This window comes from Muntiacus reevesi, chromosome 2, assembly GCF_963930625.1.
Source record: "Muntiacus reevesi chromosome 2, mMunRee1.1, whole genome shotgun sequence".
NCBI lineage: Eukaryota > Metazoa > Chordata > Mammalia > Artiodactyla > Cervidae > Muntiacus > Muntiacus reevesi.
Genome location: NC_089250.1, coordinates 75747771 through 75768839, shown reverse-complemented (window position 1 = coordinate 75768839; position 21069 = coordinate 75747771). Strand labels below are relative to the sequence as shown.

Here is a 21069-nt window from a genome sequence, read left to right as displayed (position 1 = left end):
TTTTCTGAATCTCATAAGTGCTAGGGAAAACCGATGCAGAAGGCTTTGTCTTCACGCAGATCGTTTCTTGCTGTCTCTGAAAGCCCTTTGTACAGTGATGGTTTCCTTCACTGCATTTCATCTTTTCCTAAGAATGGTGTAGGTCTTTTGAAGATGAAAACTATTCTTCCCTCCTCTTTACTCTCCAGAACACCTAGAAATGACTCAGCATGAGGTAGTTGTTCAATAGATTTGTTAATCAACAGACCGAGTTTCAGACTTTAACGTAGTAAAGATGAACCAGTGTACAACAGTGAATACACTAAATTATACCACGATTGAGTGTGTTGAGTGAATACACTCAGTGGTACCACTGAGTTATATACTTACACATACACATGAACAAATAAAATGAACACTCAGTCCTGTTAAAAGTATCCTATTCCATCTAAAACACTTTAGATTACCCTGAATTTCAACTGACCTCTTTCCAAAGGAAGCTGTTAGTGAGTAGGTACAGTGTGCAAGGTACTTCCCATGTATCCTTTATATCTTTTTTTTTTAATTGAGACATAATTCACAACTGGAGAATTCACTTACCATAGAATATACCTTTAAAATGTTCAGTTCAGTGGGGTTTTTTAATCATATTCAGCATTGTGCAACTATCATTAACTTGAGGGCCTGTGCATTACCCAGGAGAGAAACTCCATGCCCATCGGCAGACACTCCCATTCTGCCCTCCACCCTTGCATTCCTCACCCTCGACAATCACTGACTTTCTGTCTCTATGAGTGCCAATTCTGACGTTTCATGTAGTTGGAATCAATATGTGGTCTTTTTTGACTGGCTTTTACTCACCATGATGTTTCCAAGGTTCACCCACGTTACAGCACTTAGCAGTAGTCCTTTCCTTTTTATGGCTGAATAATATTCTTTTTTAATGGATATACCATGTTTTGTTTATCCATTAATTGATGGACATTTGGATTTTTTTCACTTTTTGCCTATTACTGCTGTGAATATTTGTGTATAGGCTTTAAAGGGGACAGATGTTTTCACTTATCTTAAGTACATACATAGGAGTGGAAAATTTAGATCATACGATAACTTTGTTTAGCATTTTAAGCAACTGCCAAACTGTTTTCCAAAGTAGCTGCCCCATTTTACATTCCTGCCGGCAGTGTTGTGAGGGTGTCCGTTTCTTCCATCTTCACCAGTTCTTATTACTGTGTGTTTTTGCTCTCACAGTTTCTGTGCCCTGGTTCCCTAAGGTTACAAGCAAAGGCATAAAAGGAACTGCCTGCCTCTAGGTGCTCCCTGTGACCTCTCTGTCTGTGGTTAAGGTCCCAGGACATATGCTGTGCAAGCGCAGCGCCAGCCTCGTTATTAAAGCGTCTGAACAGAACGAGGGGGCCTCTGCCCGCTACACAGAGGGGCGCCTCTGCCCGCTACATTGTTGTCGTTGTGTTACTCAGCAGAACCCTCCACCAGTGCTCAAAACGCATGTACCAGATGACCCAGCAGTTCTGCTAGGAATTTACTCTTTTCTTGAGTGTATTGCCCCAAATCCTGTATGTGCAAAATTATCTCATGCATCATTTTCAGTACTAGCAAAACATTGGAAGCCACCTCAGTGTCTTTCAGTAGACCATAGTATGTACTGTTTCGCTTTTCAGAGGAATGAGACAGATTTATGTGTGCTGAAACGGAGTGATCTCCATGATGCTTAAGTGGAGAAAAGGTACAGAGCAGTGTCCAGAACATGCTGTCACTTGAGGTCAGGCTGGGTGAGGGAGGAGGAAGAGGTGGATCCACTTGTGCTTCTGTGTGCTGAGAATACTTTGGAAAACATGGAAGCTGATGTCGGTGGTTGCGTTCTTCAAAAGGAATCACTCGCTAGGGCCAGGGGGGAAGGGAGACTTTTTCTTAATACCCTTTGTACTTTTTGAGTGTGCTTTAATCATATAAGTGTGTTAGCTATTTGAAAATAGATATGTATGTGTATTTTTTCTTTTTGTAAAGCGAGTCTTCCAAACCTAAAAGCAAAGCTTCCTGTCCAAGTGCCCCTTGCAAAATTCGGCAAGCGTGTCTGTCGACAGGATTGCACATAGCGGATCTCTACTCTGACCGTGGGGTGGCAATGGAAGCCAGGGTGTAGAGCAGTTTCTCAGCCTCGGCACTGTTGACATATTGGGCTGGGTCGTTCTTAGTTTTGGAGCTGCCCTGTCATTAGAGGGTGCTGAGTAGCATCCCTGGGGTTGTGACAGTCATAAATGTCTCCGGGTGCCGTTTGGCTCCCACCAGTTCGGGAGGGGCACAGGGCCGGGGGTCGCCCTGCTTGGGCAGCACTGCGACACCTCTGGAGTGCTCCGTGGTGGTGTTTTTATGGGTGGGCTAGAGCCTAGGGGTGTGTTCATACACATACTTACCTAAAAGTATTCTGTGCACACTTAGGAACAAACAGAATTACAGGAGTGTGTGAAGTAAAAGGGCAGTGATCCATTCCCCGTTTCATTATACTCTCCACGGAATAAAAGCTGATGGCGTGGTGTGTGGTGTGTTTCTGCTGGCATTTACTGTGGGTACAGAAACATAAATACATAACCATTTTAATAAAAGTGAGACCTTGCTATGCTTAATGTTTTGCAGCTTTTTTTTTTTTAACCTAAACAGATGGTGGACATCTTTCCATATCAGTATATATTGACCTGTCTCCTTTTTAAAAGCTTTTGGTTACATGTCTGATATGTGAATATATTCTCATGGTTTTTCAAACGGTTCAGATTAAGTAGTTCACTTTGTACCATTTAATTCTTTGTGTCAGTCAGGAAAAGAGAAACCATACTCAGTATTTCAACAGAGATAATTTAATATAGGAAGTTAATCAAATAGGTGTTGGGCTGAAAAAAGAAAAAAGCCTGCTCAGGGAGCACAGATAACACTAAAGAACACCCACAGCCTGGGCCTGGCAGGCTGGGTCAGGGGAAGCTAGGACCGCTGAAACCTGTCAGTTGGAGGACAGGCTCCCTCTGCTCTTGGTCCCTGTGGGGCCCGCAGAGCTGGTTGGGGGAGCCTGGAGCGGCCAGGGGCTTAGCCCAGAGACAGCCCTTGCTGCCAGGATGGGGGCCTCAGGCCAGAGTGACCCTGATGAGAACAGAAAGCAGAAGGGAAGGGCCTCTTTTCGCCTTTCTATTTTTTATTGCAATTGTGCGGTCAACTCAGCAACTTAAGTCTTCAGCTGTAAAATATTCAGGTGGCACTGTGATTGAATTCAAGAAATGAATAATTAATACTGCTGTCAGGGGCTCTGTGGCTCACCTAGATACCCTGACTGATGGGAACGGAGTGTTTGTGCAGAGGAAGACTGTCTTGTCCCGGTCCGGAGTGGCCTGCGCAGGTGCTGGGTAGTGAGCTCCAAGCCCACCTTTCCTGCTCTGCTTTAGATCCTGGTGCTGGCATCTGTGAACTACATGTTTCCTCTGTCAGCTGGCTTCCTGTTAGGCTCCAGGGGCGGACACAGAGGAGAGAGAGCCTGAAAGGCAGAGAGAAAGTTCCTTCCTGTTCCTTCCTGTTTGCCTGTGTTCTGTCTGTGCCACTCTGGTGATTGCCCTTCATCCTGGCATCTGCAGTGGGTCCCGGCTTCCAGCTTTTGGGGGCACCCCCAGCAGCAGCCTCACAACAGCTCCTCCTCAGAGACCTGGGTTCAACTCTGGAACCTTCTTCCTCTGAGCCTCTAGATCTGATCAACTACAGCTTTCTTCCTTTGTCCCCCAGCCTTCAAGGGGAACAAAGGCAATAAGCCTAAACTAACACAAAGGTAGTATCTTCTCCCTGCAGTCATTACCTCTGTGTTTGTTCAGGTTCCTCTTTTAAAACTTTTTTCAGTCCAGTGATACCTGTTTAACCGATTTCCTATATTAAATTCTTTGTTAAAATACCTAGTGTGGTGTCTTTTTTCCCCAGCTTTTCCCTGATTTTCAGATCCGCACCTTCATCCCCAGATTCACTGTGAGCAGTAGTTTGCTGTGTCTCCTCCCACACCTCCTGTACATTACTGCCTGTCCCTGACCTCCGTCACGGGGAGCCTCTCAGGCTGTGCCCCGTCTCCCCTCTTAGAGGCCTCAGCCTTTATTCTGACAGCGCATGCCCACCTCGTACACTGAACGCACCTTTTATGTAACTATAGGATTTGAACTGAGTAGTGGTTGACTCGCTCACCTCTCATCTTCTTTGTGTATGCTAATTTAGATTTTGTGCTTTGCATATTTTTGCAGCCAGTATCTTTTTCATTTTCTCATATCTCACTTGTCTTAAAAATACTTTGAAAGGAATGAAGTTTTGCCACTTCAAACTATGTGGATGGACCTGGAGGGGGGTTATGCTTAGTGAAATAAGTTAGAGAAAGGCACATACTGTATGTTAACCGCTTTTATGTGGAATCTAAAAAATAAGCAAATGAATGTACCAGAACAGAAATAAATAGATACAGAGAACAAACTAGTGGTTACCAGTCGGGAGAGAGAAGGGAGGAGGGGCAGAGATAGGGATAGGGGATTCAGAGATAGACACTACCATGTATAAAAATACATAAGCTACAAGAACATATTGTATAGCACAGGGGATGTAGCCAATAGTTTACAATAACTTTAAATGGAGTAAAGATTGAATCACTGTTGTATACCTGGAACTGTCCATCAACTGTATTGCAATATAAGTAGATAAGTAAGCAAACATTCATTGTATTGTGTAATACTTTCAGGTCTACAGAAAAGTTGCAATGTTCATTCATTCAACAAACAGATGAGTACCAGTCCGGTTGAGGCCTCTGCCCGCCTTGTTCTGAGTTTAGGGAGGGGTGTCTGGCGGGTGACTGGGCGTCAGTCTTCAGATGAGGGGTCTGGAGAACTCTGAGGGGAGCACAAATGGGGGCTGAGCCGCGGGGCTCAGGAATAGCTGGTATGAGCACCCAAGGAGAGAACTCAGCGTGTCTGAAGAGTGTGACGAGGAGGCCGGAGGGGCAGGGTGAGGGGGGAGAAGAAAACGCAGAGGAGGGCAGGGCTGCACGGGGTCCAGTCCCGGAACTGGGCCCGCCTTTCTGGGGTCTCCAGGAAGCCACTGGAGGGGTTAAGCCACAGGCACAGTTTCCAGGGCTGCCTGGGAAGCCGATGGCAGGGCCGTGAGAGAAGGCAGAGGCTGGGGGTGATCTGGAGGAGGTGTGACGGTAGAGGAAGCTTGGGTGGTGTGCATCCCTGCTGACGCTTGGGGTAAGGAGTGAGGGGAACGGAGTCACGGCCTGCTGCGAGTGTTGCTGTAACTGCAGGATGGTGCTGCCTCCGCCTACCAGGGGAAGAGGCGGATGGGGGGAATCCTGAACTGAGATTTTGTTACAGGTTGGGGTCCCTGTTAAGTGGATGTGAAAATCTTCTATGGGAATATTATGACTGCCTTCTGAATCTTAAAATATATGTTCCAGTTTTTAAGCTTGGGACGGGCCACTGTTTTAGACGGAATGTTTTCAAGCATTTAAATCATCTTTCTTAATGTGTTCCCCCCAAGGGCCGCTAGATATCACTGTTCACACAGGGGCCATTGGTTGTGCAGCAGGCGGGGAGCACGGGGGCCTGAGAGGGCCCCGGAGCAGACCGGAAGGTGTCCGCCGCGCTTTGCTGTGGCCTTAAGGCACGCAAATGATGATGACGCAGCTTCACATAAGAAAACTGTGACCAGCCTTCTGTTTTACATGATGCTTGAACTGGGTCTCAAAGGTTATGAGGTGGTTGAGGTGGGGGCTCAGCGCTCTAGGCGGAAGGAGCCGCCTGAAGAAGGCAGCGCAGTCTGCCGCTCACCGGGTGGGCATGAAAAGGGAGCAGTTCCCTGGCGTGAGGTGGGACTCAGGGCTTCTCAGCGGGGGCTCGGTTGATGCTCGGAGAAGGCCCGTTTCTCCTGGGCAGGTCTGGCGTCCTCGGCGCCCCCCAGCTCCTCGATGCCGGTTATCTCTGGTGGTCCTAAAGGCAGCAGGGAGGGAGGCCGGTGCCCGTGGCTGAGGCCCGTCCAGGGCGCGCCCTGGTGGTGAGGCGTGGGAGGCGACCCTTGTCTCTTGCCCACCCCGACTTGTGCTTGAGTTCAGAGTTCTCTAGAGCTGCCTGTTCTTCACTCTGTACGTGGTGGTATTTAGTGCCTTGACTGATGATCCCAGCATGAGTAGGCATTGGTGTGACATCCCAGAATGAAGGCTGCCTCTTACACGTCATTTCCCAGAGTGTAGACAAGTGAACATAGAAGCAAGGCCCTCTGGTTGGGCCTGATGATACTGCCTACAACCTCGTGACACCAGCTTAGATTGCCTGGCTGCTCTGTGTCCCCCAAAGCCGGGATTCAGACGGTGACGACTGACTTAGCAAACAGCAAGTAGACTCTGTGTGGTGGCCATAGAGGCACCTGCTCTGCTCGGGAATAAACGGGGTTTCAGAAGTTGTGCGGTTTTTAATTCTTTGTAATTGCCTGACATGGCTATACCTTCTTTTTTTTTTTCCAGACAATTTATGAAAACCGAATATACAGCCTTAAAATAGAATGTGGACCTAAATACCCAGAAGCACCCCCCTTTGTAAGATTTGTAACAAAAATTAATATGAATGGAGTTAATAGTTCTAATGGAGTGGTAAGTTGTTTCTGCTGCCCCTCCTTGTCCCCCGGGGCTCCCCGAAAACGCTCTTGCCTGCATGTCTGGGGCACGGGCCTGATCCCATCTGTTCCCCCTTTCCTGGGTGACGGCATGTACCGAGGACGCGCGCGTGCCCTTTGGGGGTGAGGGCCTGTCCCCAGCTGCGTTCAAGCACCTCCTGTATGTACAGAGTTGGCTCTGGCCTGTGCCAGTCACTTTGCGACGAGAGCGCCTTCAGCCCCGCTACACCCCCAGGAGGTGGGAGTGAGGAAACTGAGGCAGAGAGGGGAGACTGCCCCCAGAGCTGTACCTCTCTCCACGGGCCTTGTTTGTGCACCACGGGCATACAACACTGCTTCCTTGTGATGGCCTTGCTGTTTTAACTAATTTTTACTACCTTTTTCACCACCATAAATGGAAACCAGTCTCATTTGTCATAAGAAGGCAATAATGGCAACACAGCAGTGTATACTATAAAGGCGAAGCAGAGTTGGTGAATTCTTCCCCCACACGTCGCTTGCCAAAGGCTTTTGAGCCTCTGAGGCTGCCGTCTTGGCCAGGGGAGAGTAGCGAGTGTTAAAGGGTGCTTGCGTGCTAGCGTCACAGGAGCTCCTAAGCCCTCTGTTTTGAGGTATTCAGAAGACTAGAATGGAAGCTGAAAAGAGCTGAGACTATTGCTGTGGTCAGTGTTGCCTCTGAGGCCCACCTGAAATCCTAAACCCCAGAGAAGCTCGCACTTCGGGGCGTTTCTCCAGGAGGTGCTGTGCTGACTTGAGAGGGCGTGGCTCGGGCAGGCCGTGGTCTGCGGAGCTGGGGTCCGGGCCGCTGTTGCCTTGCTCTCCCTACTGCCCCGAGCATCCCCGCCACCTGGGCGCAGAGTGGGGAGGACAGGCCCCGAGCATCCCCGCCACCTGGGCGCAGAGTGGGGAGGACAGGCCCCGAGCATCCCCGCCACCTGGGCGCAGAGTGGGGAGGACAGGCCCCGAGCATCCCCGCCACCTGGGCGCAGAGTGGGGAGGACAGGCCCCGAGCATCCCCGCCACCTGGGTGCAGAGTGTAGGGGAAGACAGGCCCCGAGCATCCCCGCCACCTGGGCGCAGAGTGTAGGGGAAGACAGGCCCCGAGCATCCCCGCCACCTGGGCGCAGAGTGTAGGGGAAGACAGGCCCCGAGCATCCCCGCCACCTGGGCGCAGAGTGTAGGGGAAGACAGGTCCCGAGCATCCCCGCCACCTGGGCGCAGAGTGTAGGGGAAGACAGGTCCCGAGCATCCCCGCCACCTGGGCGCAGAGTGTAGGGGAAGACAGGTCCCGAGCATCCCCGCCACCTGGGCGCAGAGTGTAGGGGAAGACAGGTCCCGAGCATCCCCGCCACCTGGGCGCAGAGTGTAGGGGAAGACAGGTCCCGAGCATCCCCGCCACCTGGGCGCAGAGTGTAGGGGAAGACAGGCCCCGAGCATCCCCGCCACCTGGGCGCAGAGTGTAGGGGAAGACAGGCCCCGAGCATCCCCGCCACCTGGGCGCAGAGTGTAGGGGAAGACAGGCCCCGAGCATCCCCGCCACCTGGGCGCAGAGTGTAGGGGAAGACAGGCCCCGAGCATCCCCGCCACCTGGGCGCAGAGTGTAGGGGAAGACAGGCCCCGAGCATCCCCGCCACCTGGGCGCAGAGTGTAGGGGAAGACAGGTCCCGAGCATCCCCGCCACCTGGGCGCAGAGTGGGGAGGACAGGCCCCGAGCATCCCCGCCACCTGGGCGCAGAGTGTAGGGGAAGACAGGCCCGGGCAGTGGCCACAGCCGGCCCAGGAGCAGGCGAGGTCGTCGTTCGCCAGTTGAGTCTCACCAGGTGTCGGTGCCTCGTCTGTAAAAGTGGCTTTTACTTATCCGTAATCTGCTCCTTCTAGACCGTGAGGGTTTGGGACCCGAAGAGGGAAGAGCAGACTGTCTGGGGGGGACCCTTTGGGCATTCCGCACGTCTCTCAGCGTGTTCAACCTGAAAAATGCTTCTTACTCCCTTTTCTGCTGTAGCTTAGCTCCAGCGCACAGCTTTCCTTTTGTTTGAGAGCCTGACAGTAATTTGTTTTATCTTTGCCTTTCTGTAGGTGGACCCAAGAGCCATATCAGTGCTAGCAAAATGGCAGAATTCGTATAGCATCAAAGTTGTCCTGCAAGAGCTTCGGCGCCTAATGATGTCTAAAGAAAATATGAAACTCCCTCAGCCACCTGAAGGACAGTGTTACAGCAATTAATCAAAAAGAAAAACCACAGGCCCTCCCCTGCCCCCCATTCGATTTAAGCAGTCTTCATTTTCCACAGTAGTAAATTTTCTAGATTCGTCTTGTAGACCTCAAAGTACTGGAAAGAAAGCTCCCATTCAAAGGCAGTTTATCTTAAGATACTGTAAATGATACTAATTTTTTTGTCCATTTGAAATATATAAGTTGTGCTATAACAAATCATCCTGTCAAGTGTAACCACTGTCCACATAGTTGAACTTCTGGGATCAAGAAAATTATACTTAAATTGATCCCCATCCTAACCGGTGGGGCACATCTAACTCAACTGTGAAAAGACACATCACACAATCACCTTGCTGCTGATTCATGGCCTGGGGTCTCTGCCTTCTCCCCCTCCCCTCCCCCTCCCTGCAACAGCCCTCCAGCTCGGGGTGGCTCCTTAGAGTAGACGTGAAGATTTCAGGTCCCAGCCTGGGGGGCACTGATGGTGAGCGGGGTGCTCTGTCCGCATCCCTGGTCTCTCTCTGAGTCTTAGGTGACGCCCCCCTTCCACGCCATCAGTCCTCCTCCCCCCACCCTCCACTGCCGCCCGTGGCCGAGGCGTGGACTGTCGCCCTCTGCTCCCCGCTGAGATCGGCCTCTGGTGAGGACTTGAGGGCTGCCCGTGTCTTCTCCCCACACCGCAATCGAGGGGTGCTGCCTTTTCCTTCCTCCTCCTCAAGGCCCTTTCTGCACCGCCACCCAGCACTTGCGTGACGCTCCCTTGCTTTGGCCAGGAGCCATCAGGTGAGGGTGGAAAGTCTCTGACCGCCCCTCATTGAATCTTGGAACCACAGCTTATTTACTCTCCACCAGCCTGGGAAATGAATGTTGGGTTCTCAGCCTTGCCACCCTCTGCTGTCACCATCAGCTGATGCGTGTCTTTAGCTCAGGTTTCGATAAGGTGAACAGAACAGTCACCGGGGTTACTCAGACCTGCCAGCTTGCGACCTCCTTGATGGTTAAACTTGGAGAAAGGCCACAGAAGACACTTGTAAGCACACACGATCCCTCTGAATGAATTGTTTTCTCTTCCTGTAAAGGCTTTGGCTTTTTAAAATCGAAGAAGTTTTAAATAGGGCTCTCACTGAGTCATCCTTTCAGTCCATTCGGGTCTAGTTTGGAAGCTGACAACTGGAACAAAAAGAACCTTGAATTTGGTGCATACTTTGGTTTTGGTGCTGCTGCTTCTCCCAGCCCTCAGCAGGGATTACGAAAGAACTCGGTGTGCACGGCAGATCCCCGAAATTCCTGGCGAGTCGCTGCATTTTTCCACTTTTCTGTTCAGGACCACTAAATGCTGAGATGTGGATGCATACCGAAATAAAATCAATTCATTGTGTTCCAAGGGTTTTTTTTTTTTTTTTTTTAAGTGTCTGTGTAAAACCACCTTTTGAAGCAGCAACTATCAAGTCTGAAAAGCAATTGATGTTTCCATTAATCTTTTTCTGGGGGAAACCTTAGTTCTAAGGGTTTAACATCCTGTAAGTAAAGTTTAACATAACAGTATTCCATAAGCAGCCTTTTTATTGTCAGACCATTGCCTGATTTTAATATAATAAAAAGAAGTGTGCGTTAATATTTAAGAAGTTTAATGTCTTAGATGCTTTGGTATTCAATTTGACTTCTAAAAGCAGGAGTCGGGGAACTTTTTCTACAGTGGGTCCAAGTTAGTAAACATCTAGGCTTTTTTTTTTCCTTTTGGCTTGTGAGATCTTCGATTGCACCCAGGCCCTCAGCAGTGAGAGCAGAGTCCTAACCACTCGACGGTCAGAGAATTCCCAACTATTTAAGCTTTCTTGACCAAGAGGCAAAATCAAAGAAATTATGTGCGAGTTTATTGAACGAGAAAACAAAATTTCCACAATTTTTGGATGAAATTGAAAACATCATCATTGAGTACAGTTCTTTGTAATGTTAACAGATACACTGAGAAGAATGGAATGATTTTTTAGGGGACTAACATGTACTTGGGATTCAAACTTAATATTCCCTGTTACCAGATCAATTGCAGATGTTCCTCTGTAGAGATCGTTCCTCTTTTGAGGGGCCAAACAGAACTGGGCAGTGGACTGGATCTGGCCCATGGACCATAGTTTGCCAACCCCTGTCTTAAAAAACAAGCAAAAGAGGGGTGGGATCTTCCTTTAGACTTAAAATGTTGCTGTGTGGCACTCAAGCTATTAACTCTCCGCTAGAACAGTTACTAGTACTTAGCAGCTGGATTTAGTTGTCTGTTGGCTGGGAAAGAAGAACCCAATTTTCCCATGTGTTTCTAGCATTTGAAACAAGAAGTTGGCGCAGATGGACACTGTGTCTGCCGTCTCCTGTGTGAGGGGTGAGGACGTGTCCCTGGCCATCTTGACTCAGAATTTGCACTCCCTGCCGTGGTCCCGACCACCAGCAGGCGCCACCCGGGTGTCTGTGCCAGGAGCCGGGTTGTTCTTGGGGCCAGAGCAGACGTCACAGGCTGACTGCTTGGAGGAAGTTGGGTTCACAGCAGGCCACCTTCCAGAAAAGGCTGCCAGACTTTCTGCTGAAGGTCCTCATGGGTCCGTCCTCTGGAGTGAGCTGCTGCCTCAAGCTCCCCTGAAAGGGGGCCGGGCCAGAGACGTCTGTGGGCTCCTCACCCTCAGTCAGCTCACAAGGGGGAGAGGAGGGGAGCTTCTGAAACTGCTTCAGAACGCTGCCGGGACACCCCGAAGCAGATTCAGGGCCAAGTCCATAGTGCGGTGACCTCCAGGCAGGAAAGCGGAGACTCCGCACCTGGTACCTTGGTGGCTACGGGGAACTGGGCCTCGAACTTCGGGACTCACCTGGGACCTCCTATGACAGCCTCCAGTCTTTGGTCTGTGGTCACGTCCCACAGTCGTGCGGTTTGCTCCTCGTCTTGACCGGTGCATTCACAGGTGGTCTCAAGCTTAAGGCCTACACGTAGGGCGGAGAGGAAGCGCTCTTTCGAGGTGCAGAGAGCACTTCTTTAGCGGGCCCCGACCCACGGCCTTGTGGGGAGGGCAGCGCCCTTGAGCCGCTCCTCTGCTGAGATCGCTCTGGGGCCCCTGGGTGGGGGTGGGTGGGGGGTACCAGCGCCCAGCTGTGTCCGGCTGTGGAGCAGTGACAACGGTGGCGTCGGGTCGGCCCCGGCCCCTACCTACAGAGGGCCCTACCGCCCCTCTGGCTGGTGGCAAGCCGGTCCCTGCTGGCCTCTTGCCCTTCCCACCCCCTCACCCACGTGGCCAAGTGGACACTCGGTCCTCGGCCGTTCCCTGGCCTGCACCTGCTCCACAGAACCCTGCGAAGGACTCGGTCTTGACGTCAAGGATTCGAGCAGAGAACGTTCTGAGGAAGGGCAGCTTGTGAGAGCATCTCTGCTTTCCATTTGAGAGGAGGAAGATGCTAGGGTGGGCTGTATGGGCCGCACGTGGCTCTGGGCTATGGGGGTGACAACTGGATGTACCCCCAAAGGCCTCCTCCTGGGGGCTCCATGAAGTTACCTGCTGCCAGCACAGTGGCTGCAGGCAGCCTTGCAAGAGGGGAGGACTTAGCAGCGCCAGCCTCACAGGCACTGAAAGGCACTGGCCACGTCTGTGGGGTTCTGGTGTGGGTCTGACGTGCTGGGAATGTGGGCTCAGTGAATGCCAGATTTTTTTTTTTTAGTTGATTTACAGTATTATATTAATTTTAGGTGTAATCTTTCTGATACAGATTTTTATGCGAGATCTCCCAACATTAGTGTGTCAGACACATTTTTTTCATTTCTGCGTAGAACAAGAGCACCGTCGCAGCTCACTGGCCGCAGTTGAGGCCTCGGGACGTAAAGCTCCATCACCAGCTGTACCTTCTTCTCCCCAGATTGTCATCTTGGTGGCCTTTGACCCCTGGGAGGCCTGCAGTCCTGGAAGCCCTACCCAGGGGCATGCGATGGGTCCTCAGAGCGTGGGCAGGACCCCTGTGGCCCAGGTGGAAGGTGCCGAGTAACAGGGTGGCCGCAGGGTCCCCAGGAAACAGGCCCACATTTCATTGAGTCTGAGATCCTGTCCTTTGTGAGAGGCACCATTATTTTATGCACTACCAAGAAAAAAATGCTGCCAATTATAAAGGCATGATGCCACTGATTTAAGGAATGTCCCAGTTCCAAAAATGTTACGATGTTAAAAAGTGAACATTTTAGGTTTGATGAGAAGTAGAGTGTCTTGTCTGCAAGGCATTGACGGTTCAGTGGTAGAACTCTTGCCTCCCACGAGAGAGACACAAGTTCGATCCCCAGCCAAAGTATGTACTTTGAACTTCCCAGGTGGTGCTAGTGGTAAAGAACCCACTTGCCAATGCAGGAGACGTTGGAGACTTGGGTTTGATCCCTGGGTCGGGACGATCACCTGGAGGAGGGCATGGCAACCCACGCCAGTGTTCTTGCCTGGAGAATCCCACGGACAGAGGAGCCTGGCGGGCCAAGTCCACAGGTCGCAGAGTCGGACACAGCTGAAGCGACTTAGCGTAAGAGGCACAGCGTATCTTATCCGTGGTGATAAGCACAGAGGTGGCGGCCACCCCAGCAGTGAAGGACAGAGACCACATCAGCTCCCTTGCTAAAAAATTAACCTGCCCCTTACACTAGTGATGACTAGTGATGACAAATCTGGGCTGGAGACCCCATTTTTATTTTCACCAAACACAGACTATACAGGAACCTAGACAGTGCTTCAAACAGTAACAGGGGACAGCACGGAAGGCAAGGTTCCCTCTGGCTCCCGACCCAGCCCCTCGAGGCGAGGCCCTTCCAAGGTCAAGCACGCATACGCAAGCTGTGACCCGCTCCCCATCTCCCTCCCTGTGTTTGCTTTATTTTTTTCCCGGTTAGCATAACTGGGCGTGTAGCCTCCACCCCGCTCTTCCCCCAGACACGTCTTTCACCAGCAGGGCCTCTCAAGGCCCCTGGACAGCTGCTGAGCGCCCAGTGCGCCGCGTGCCGCCCCGGGACCAGGGCCTCACTGGAGACCTGAGGTCATCCCCGCCGTCCCGCCCGGCCCAGCAGCCTCAGCGCAGCGGTGAGCGCCCCCGCCGAGGGGGCGCCGAGGACCAGGCTTCTCCGGCCAAGGACCTGGGCAGTTTTAATCTTGTCATTTTCAAACTGCCTCCAAATGAAGAAGTACCAAACTCGCCTTCCCACCAGCAGCGCAAGATGGTTCCTTCCATTCCCTTCCCTCTATTTGCGCTCAGACGTCCTTGCCCGCCCATCCTTGGGCTGAATCGTGCTATTTCACGGCTTCCGGTGCATTTCCTCATGTGTGACGCTGAGTACCTTTTCTCAAGCTGAGAGGCCCTTTTATCCCTCTCAATTACATCATCTTTGTTCCTTTTCCCTCCCGATCTGTGAGAGTGCCTCCCACACAGGCATCCTCGCCGTCTGAGACGGTCATCTGAAGCATGAACAGATGACTCTTGTGTGGCTCGCGGCGGGGGCAGCCGACCGACGGGCGGCCGTCCTCATCAGCCGCCGCGGGCCCTTGTGACGCAAGGGGCTTGGATCAGAAACCCTTCCCGGCGGTCCGCGGGGCACGTTTTCCGTCCCTCCTCGATGCCTGTCCTCCTCAGGGTCGAGTGGGATGGAAGACAGGCCGGTGGCCGGCCCGGTGGCTTCCGGACACCGCACGGGGCCGGGCTGGGTGACGCTGGCCTGCGTTCCGTGTTCTGACCCACCGCGCCGGGGGGCTTCAAGATGTGTAGGCCGTGCGCCAGCCCACAGGCCCACCAGGTTGGCACTTCAGAAACCTCTTGCTTCCCCAAGTCAGTTCTCATGTCCCCACCCTTCGGCCCCAAGTGCCACCTCCCTGGGCTCTCCGCCCATCACCCCCAGGCAAAAGGCGGCCACCTCACGCCCATCTGGTGCTCCAGCCTCGGACTCGCTTCCTCGTCTCCACGGGGCGGGCTCCCACCACAAGCAGCACGGGAATGCGCCCCGGAGAGAGCCCTGGCCCCTCTAGATCAGCCACTCCGGGCTGGCTGTCCTCATTAGCCGATGCTGTTCTGTTCCTGGCAAGTATTCACGCCTAACGAGCTGACTTACTGGGTTACTGACCCCTCCTTCCCTCTCTGGAAACGCATCATGCAGGTCGGTGCTCACCTGGCTCATCCCCATCCCTGCCTCCAGCGCCGAAAGCGGTCCCCGGGAGACACTGAGGTTTCCGCGAGCTCAGGAATCCTTCTCCAGAGCGGGCCCTCGCCTTCCTCTCCAGGCCCAGGGCAGTGATGAGGGCCGGGTCCCGGCGGCTCCGCCGAGAACTCGCGGAGTGACGGAGGGGCTGTGGGCTAGCTGGGCGGGCGAACAGTGGGACCGGCCCAGTGAGGAGTTTGCCGGCTCCAGGTAAAGCTGGTGAAGACACGGGTGGGTGAGCGGAGGAGAGGCCCGCGTGTCAGCTCTCTCTCCCCAGATCTCAGCACACAACCAGTCCACCTATGGCTGTGTGGCTCTGGGCAGAGCCCTTGGCCTCTCTATATCCTCCTCATGGGACTGTGCTGAGCATTACGTAACGTTTTACGTGCCGTGAGATGTTCACGATCCTCAGCACACGACAAGCCCTTTAAGCCACTGTCAAAGCACCCTGTTGCCCCAGAGACAAACTCTCCAGGTCTGCAGGCCCCAGGGCTCCAGGTTGGGGCTGAGGGCCGCGCCCCCGCTCTGGGCCAGCAGAGGGCGCTCGCGAGCTGCAGACGGCCTCCTGGAGGGCGGGGCAGGAAGGACCACTTCTCAGCGGCCTCGCAGGCATCTGGGCGTGTGCATTTGGCGCGCATCCACCCCCAGCCCCACACCTGGAGGACCAGCGCACCTGCGCTACTAGCCCACTGTTACTGAGGACGAACCTAGGATCCAGAAGGCGTGCCCAAGGTCGCCCAGCCCGGGTGTTCGCGGTGGGGTCCTGCAGCGATGCCAAGGCGGCCTCTGGCTTCACGGGTCACAAACTCAAAGGCTTCAAGGGGCTGACATTACAAGCTGGGAAATTGACCTTCTTGCCTCTGGAATGAGAGCTCAGGATGGCCATATCTTTCCGTCTTTTGAGAAACAAGCCAGACATCAAGATTTAGTAAAATATCTCAGCTTTCATGGTGTCGATGGATTAAAGGCTTTTAACATTTTAATCACCTTACCACCTCTGAGCTACCTTTTAACCCTCCCTTGGAGAAAGGCATTTTGAGACAAAACCATGTCTCCTCCTGTCTTCACCAGCCCACCCTCTCCCCCTTCCTCAGGCCTCAGATTACAGGTCATCGCCTCCCCCTGGGTTAGGAGCCAAACCCCATCCCTGCTTTCACTCATTGGTTTGTGCATTCATTTGTTCAACAAACATTGATTGAGTTCTTTCTCTATACGGGAGTCACAGCAGAGGACGAAGCAAACTAAACGCCGCCGCCTTTGGAGCTGAGGGTGGAATTGAGACAAAACAGACGGGGTGAATTTAGAAAGTCGTTTCAAAGTATTAAGCACATACCTGAAACACCCCAGCAAGAGAACAAGATGGGAAGGCCACCCTGGGCAGCGAGGGCCTTTCTGCGGAGGTAACTTCTTCAAATGTGTGGGAGAAGTTCCATGCCCAGAACTCGGCAGGGTGGACAGGTCTGAGTGAAGAGAAGCACAGAGCAAGGGCCCTGGGGTGGGAAGAGGCATGTCATGTAGTCAGGGAAGCGTTCTCGGTGCCTAGCGCACAGCAGACACTCTGCACCGTGGATCAGTGGGCACTTAGGTGTGCTGCACCACGCCCCGGGCTTGATGAGTGAGTGATGAACAGACCCAGGATTCGCCCGAATCCAGCTGCTTCTGCCCTGGTTTCAGCGTCTCCCCACACTCCGGCCTCATATTCAGCCTGGCTGGGAATTGTCCAGGCCCATCTCTGGCTGGAGAGACCCTGTGCAGTCCCAGATGTCCTTTCCCAATCTGGCTTGAGCCCCCTTTTCTGCGGCCTAGAAACTGTCCAGAGTCCAGGTGGCTTGTCCAGGAGTGGGGGGTGGGGAGGGAAATGAGCTGGTATCTGACTTCCCTGGGTCGAGTTTTGGCAGGAGGTTCTGGGAACATCAGGCCTGTCCCCAGAGGAAGACAGGGATCTGGGGGCTACAGAAGCCCCCACCCCACCTTTGCCCTGGGCTGGGGTCCAGCCTAAATGAAATGCGGTCTTTCGGCCATCCAGTCATGAGCACCACACAGAGAATGGACATCTGTCTGTCTGTCTGTCTGTCTGTCTTGCTCATGTGACAGCTACGTGAAGGTCTTCGAAGTTCTCCTTTGTGCCAGGCATGGTGAATGCAGAAATGGACAGAAAAGTCTCTGGTGTCATTCCAGCTATGGGAGACAGAGAGTAAACAAATGATGAATCAACAAGATAGTTTCACAAGTGAATCAGGGCAATAAGAACAGGACTGTGAGGGAATCCCCTGGTGGGCCGGTGGTTGAGAATCCACCTGCCAAAGCACGGGACACCCCTGGTGTGGGAGGAGCCCACATGCCATGGGCAGTTAAGCCCAGGCGCCAGAGCTTGTGCTTCGCCAGGAGAGAAGCCACCCCAGTCAGCAGCCTGCGTCCCGCAACTAGAGAGCAGCCTCTGCTTGCTGCAATTAGAGAAAGCCCGGGCACAGCAGCCAAGACCTGGCACAGCCAAAAATAAACAATCTTTTTAGAAAAAAAAGAACAGTACAGTGAGCTGACGTGGTCGAAAGGAGGAAGGGTGGGAACTGCTTTACATGGGTGGTCAGAGACGACCTCTAAGGAATGACATCTGAGCTGAGTGCTCATCGGAGAAAGAGTGGTTAGCGGGAATAGCAGGTGCAAAGGTCCTGAGGCAGGCATGAGCTTGGTGTGACCGAGGAGCAGCAAGGAGGTCGGTGCAGCTGGAACCGAGTATGCGAGACTATTGGTGGAAGGAGTGAGCAGTGGGATGGAGGCAGCCCCCCAGGCCCTTGAGGACCGCTGTGGCAGGAAGAGTGAGCATGCTCACCTCATGAGGTGACGTGAGGGTTAAACGGGACAGCGCGAGAAAGTGGCTGAACCACAGTGCGAGCTGTTATTATGCTGTGACTACCAATCACCATCATCGCCCCGGGCCTGGGCCTTGGGACCTTCCCAAGGAAGTCTGTCATCCACGGCTTATAGCATAGCGGTCCCCTGTGTTGGCCAGTTGCCCCCACCAGGGCCTGGGGGATGGAATGAACACGGCCGGGCATGAGGTGAGGCTCAGCCAGCTCCAGGGGCAGGAGGGGCCTCCCCGAGGGTCACCCCAGCCTAGAGCAGAGGTCTCCCCTCCCGACAGGCCGTACCCTACCGCCACGCCCCGGCCATGCACAGTCTGGGGGCCTCTGCACCGGCGCATCCGCACCCTGTCCCCTCGAGCCGCCCTGAGCCTCGGGCGGGGCCCACCTACCCAGACCCGCTCTGCCCCCGCCCTCAGCCCCCGCGCTGCCTCCCGGCGCCCAGGCCGTGGGTTCTTGGGAACGCGATTATTTTTCTTCCCAGATAATTCAGTCCAGAAGACAGGGCCGGCCACTTCCGGCCGCGCTGTTCTCACTGCGGCTTCCTGACCCTCTCACTCCACAAACTTGACACTGTGGTCAGAGGCCTGAAGCCAGACCCAGGAGCCCCCACGTCTCCCCCGCTCGCCCTGCCCCTGAAAAGCACCCAGCTCTGGGAACCTCAGGACCCTCGGCTACCCCGTGCCCACAAGCCCCTGCTGAGAACACGCCTCCCCAGCTGTGGATTCCAGGGAACAGGGCACACTAGAGTCACAGGGCGACTGCGAACCACAGGGCTCCCTGGAGTTCCCAGGTAACCCGGGCACACGTCAGCGTCCTCTCTCCAGGTTCATTCATTCAGCAAGTGTGTAATGAGCACCTGCTGAGCATTGGGCTTCCCTGGCGGCTCAGCCGGTAAAGAATCTGCCTGCGATGCGGGAGACCTGGGTTCCATCCCTGGGTTGGGTCGGTCCCCTGGAGAAGGGAACGGCTCCCCACTCCAGTGTTCCAGCCTGGAGGTCCCTGGGGTGGCCAAGAGCCGGGCACGACTGAGCAATTTGCACTTTTCACACATGCCGAGTGTCAGCTGGGTTTCCCAGGTGGCTCTAGAGGTTAAAAAAACAAAAAACCCGCCTGTCAATGCAAGAGCCCTAAGAGATGTGAAGCTGAGCCCTGCGCTGGGAAGATCCCCTGGAGAAGGGAATGGCAACCCACTCCAGTAGTCTTGTCTGTAAAACCCTATGGACGGAGGAGCCTGGCGGGGTCCATGGGGTCACAAAGAGTCAGACACGACTGAGCAACTCAGCTCAGCACTGCACCGTGTGCCAGGCACTGCCCTGGGCCCGGGGGCCACAGCAGGGAACAAACTAGGCAGAAACACCTGCCCTCATGAAACTGACCTTCTGCGTGCGGTTAAGGTGGAACAATAAACAAGGGGAAATTCAATTATGTAGAATATTGGCTGGTGATAAATTCTATGAAGGACACAAAGGAAGAAGAGGGGATGCTGGTGGTAGGAGTCAGTCTGGGAAGGCCTGAAATTCAAGAAGGTGCCATTTGAATACAGGCCTGAAAGAGGCACGGAAGTAAGTCTTGTAGGCACCTGGGCGAAGAGTCTTTCCCGTGGAGGAAATATCCGGTGCAAAGGCCCTGAGGCTGGAGCATGCTTTAGTGATTGGAGAAACCACCAGGAGTCCAGTGTGGCTGGAAGAGAGTGGGTGAGGGGGAGGAGGGGGGTTTGAGCTCCAGGAGAGACGGCAAGGAGCGCACAGGGCCGCGGCGAGAGTACCCTTCCCCCGAAGCAGGCAGAGGCCGTGCGGAGGAGGAACGGGCGGGACCCAGGTGTTCACGGAGTCCCTACAGGCCGCGGGGACAAGGGTGGAACAGGGCGCTGGAGAGGTGGAAGCAGACCCCCGGTGCGGAGGTGGCGAGGAGAGGAGGAGACCCCCCACCCAGGTGCTCGCGGAGAGCAAGCGAGAAGCGGGCAGGCGCGGACAGCATGTCACTGATCAGGGGATGTGCACTTTTTCCCATTGTCCGCCTCTCGGATCTTTTTCCTCCCCTTTCAGATTCACTGAGATGTGGAATGTTTCAGACAACGGGGCCCGCGGGGCTCGCTCCAGGGGTGGATGTGGGGTTTGGGAGGGGAGGGCCCAGGAGGCCCCCAGGCCTGGTCCGAGCCCAGGAAATGGCCTTTTCCTGCCCCCGGGGAAGGCTCAGGAGCAGCCAGGTTGGTGGGGGGTGTCCAGGGGTGGGTGTGAGCGTTAGGCCGTGGTCTGCCCGAGACCCTCAGACGGAGGGATGGAGGAGGATGGCAGGTCCAGAGATGAGCAGGGAGCAGCCTTGGGACAGCTGGGGGTGGGGGGCCCTGAAGCGGAGTCTAAGGCCTGCGTCTGAGCTCCCCGGGGCAGGCGGGGGTGGGGGGCTGTCAGCAGGGACAGACAGAGACGGGGAAGTCTCTGCAGCCCGTCCGCGGCTCTCAAAGCGGGATGAGGTCCCCGTCCTGCAGGTGGGGCCCACCTGGGCGAGGACACCCTTTGCCTCTCGGGGGGGCACAGCCTCGTGTGAGTCTCAGAGCAGACCCGGGACTGGACCCCGCGTTTCACTCAGCCCCCTGCTGCACAGCCCAGGGGTCTTCTGATGGTAACAGGATAAACCTGAGGCCCAGAGGGCCCGAGGGACTGGCCCCAGATCACGCAGCTCTGAGCCACTCAGTGAGATCCAGCTCTGACCAGCGTGGCCTCGAACCCATCACACTGCCCTAACTGCCTGCCTCCGGCCCCCCCAACGGAGAGGATCGGATACTCGACCTGCTGGCCAGGTCCAGTGACTCGGCATGGACTGAATAACTCACAGGGCCTGAGCGCACACCCCCAAGCTCACGTCCTTCCCACCCATCCCCCCGTGTGGTTGAGGCCCCCATTTGACAGATGGGGACACTGAGGCTCCGGGAGATTAAGTCGCTAGCTTGGGGTGAGCCACAAGAGCTGGGATCTGAACCCGGCAGGGCCAGGGTCCAGAGTTTTCCCTCTGTGGCCCCCGGGCAGAAGAGAGGTGGCCTGGGGATTAAGGATAATAGACACAACTCAGTGGTAAAGAATCCACCTGCTGTCACAAGAGATGCAGGTTCAATCCCCGATCCAAGATCCCACAGGTGGAGGG

General features: G+C 54.2%; 1 protein-coding gene and 1 long non-coding RNA gene across 6 annotated transcripts in view; one reads left to right on the top strand and one right to left on the bottom strand.

The window, feature by feature from the left end:
• Positions 1–10505, top strand: part of UBE2V1 (ubiquitin conjugating enzyme E2 V1) — a 28219-nt gene extending 17714 nt beyond the window's left edge. For all 5 annotated transcript variants that reach the window (XM_065922163.1, XM_065922162.1, XM_065922165.1 and 2 more), the window contains 2 exons: positions 6518–6643; positions 8743–10505. In XM_065922163.1, the coding sequence (XP_065778235.1) occupies positions 6518–6643; positions 8743–8889 (273 nt within the window). In that variant the 3' untranslated portion in view covers positions 8890–10505. The remainder of the gene's footprint in view (positions 1–6517; positions 6644–8742) is intronic.
• Positions 10506–15621: 5116 nt separating this feature from the next.
• On the bottom strand, positions 15622–19612 carry LOC136158042 (uncharacterized). The gene is made up of 3 exons (XR_010661306.1): positions 19511–19612; positions 18788–19013; positions 15622–17245 (listed from the first exon to the last, which is right to left on the bottom strand). It is a non-coding gene; the product is annotated as an uncharacterized lncRNA (long non-coding RNA).
• Between the last annotated feature and the right edge of the window lie 1457 nt (positions 19613–21069).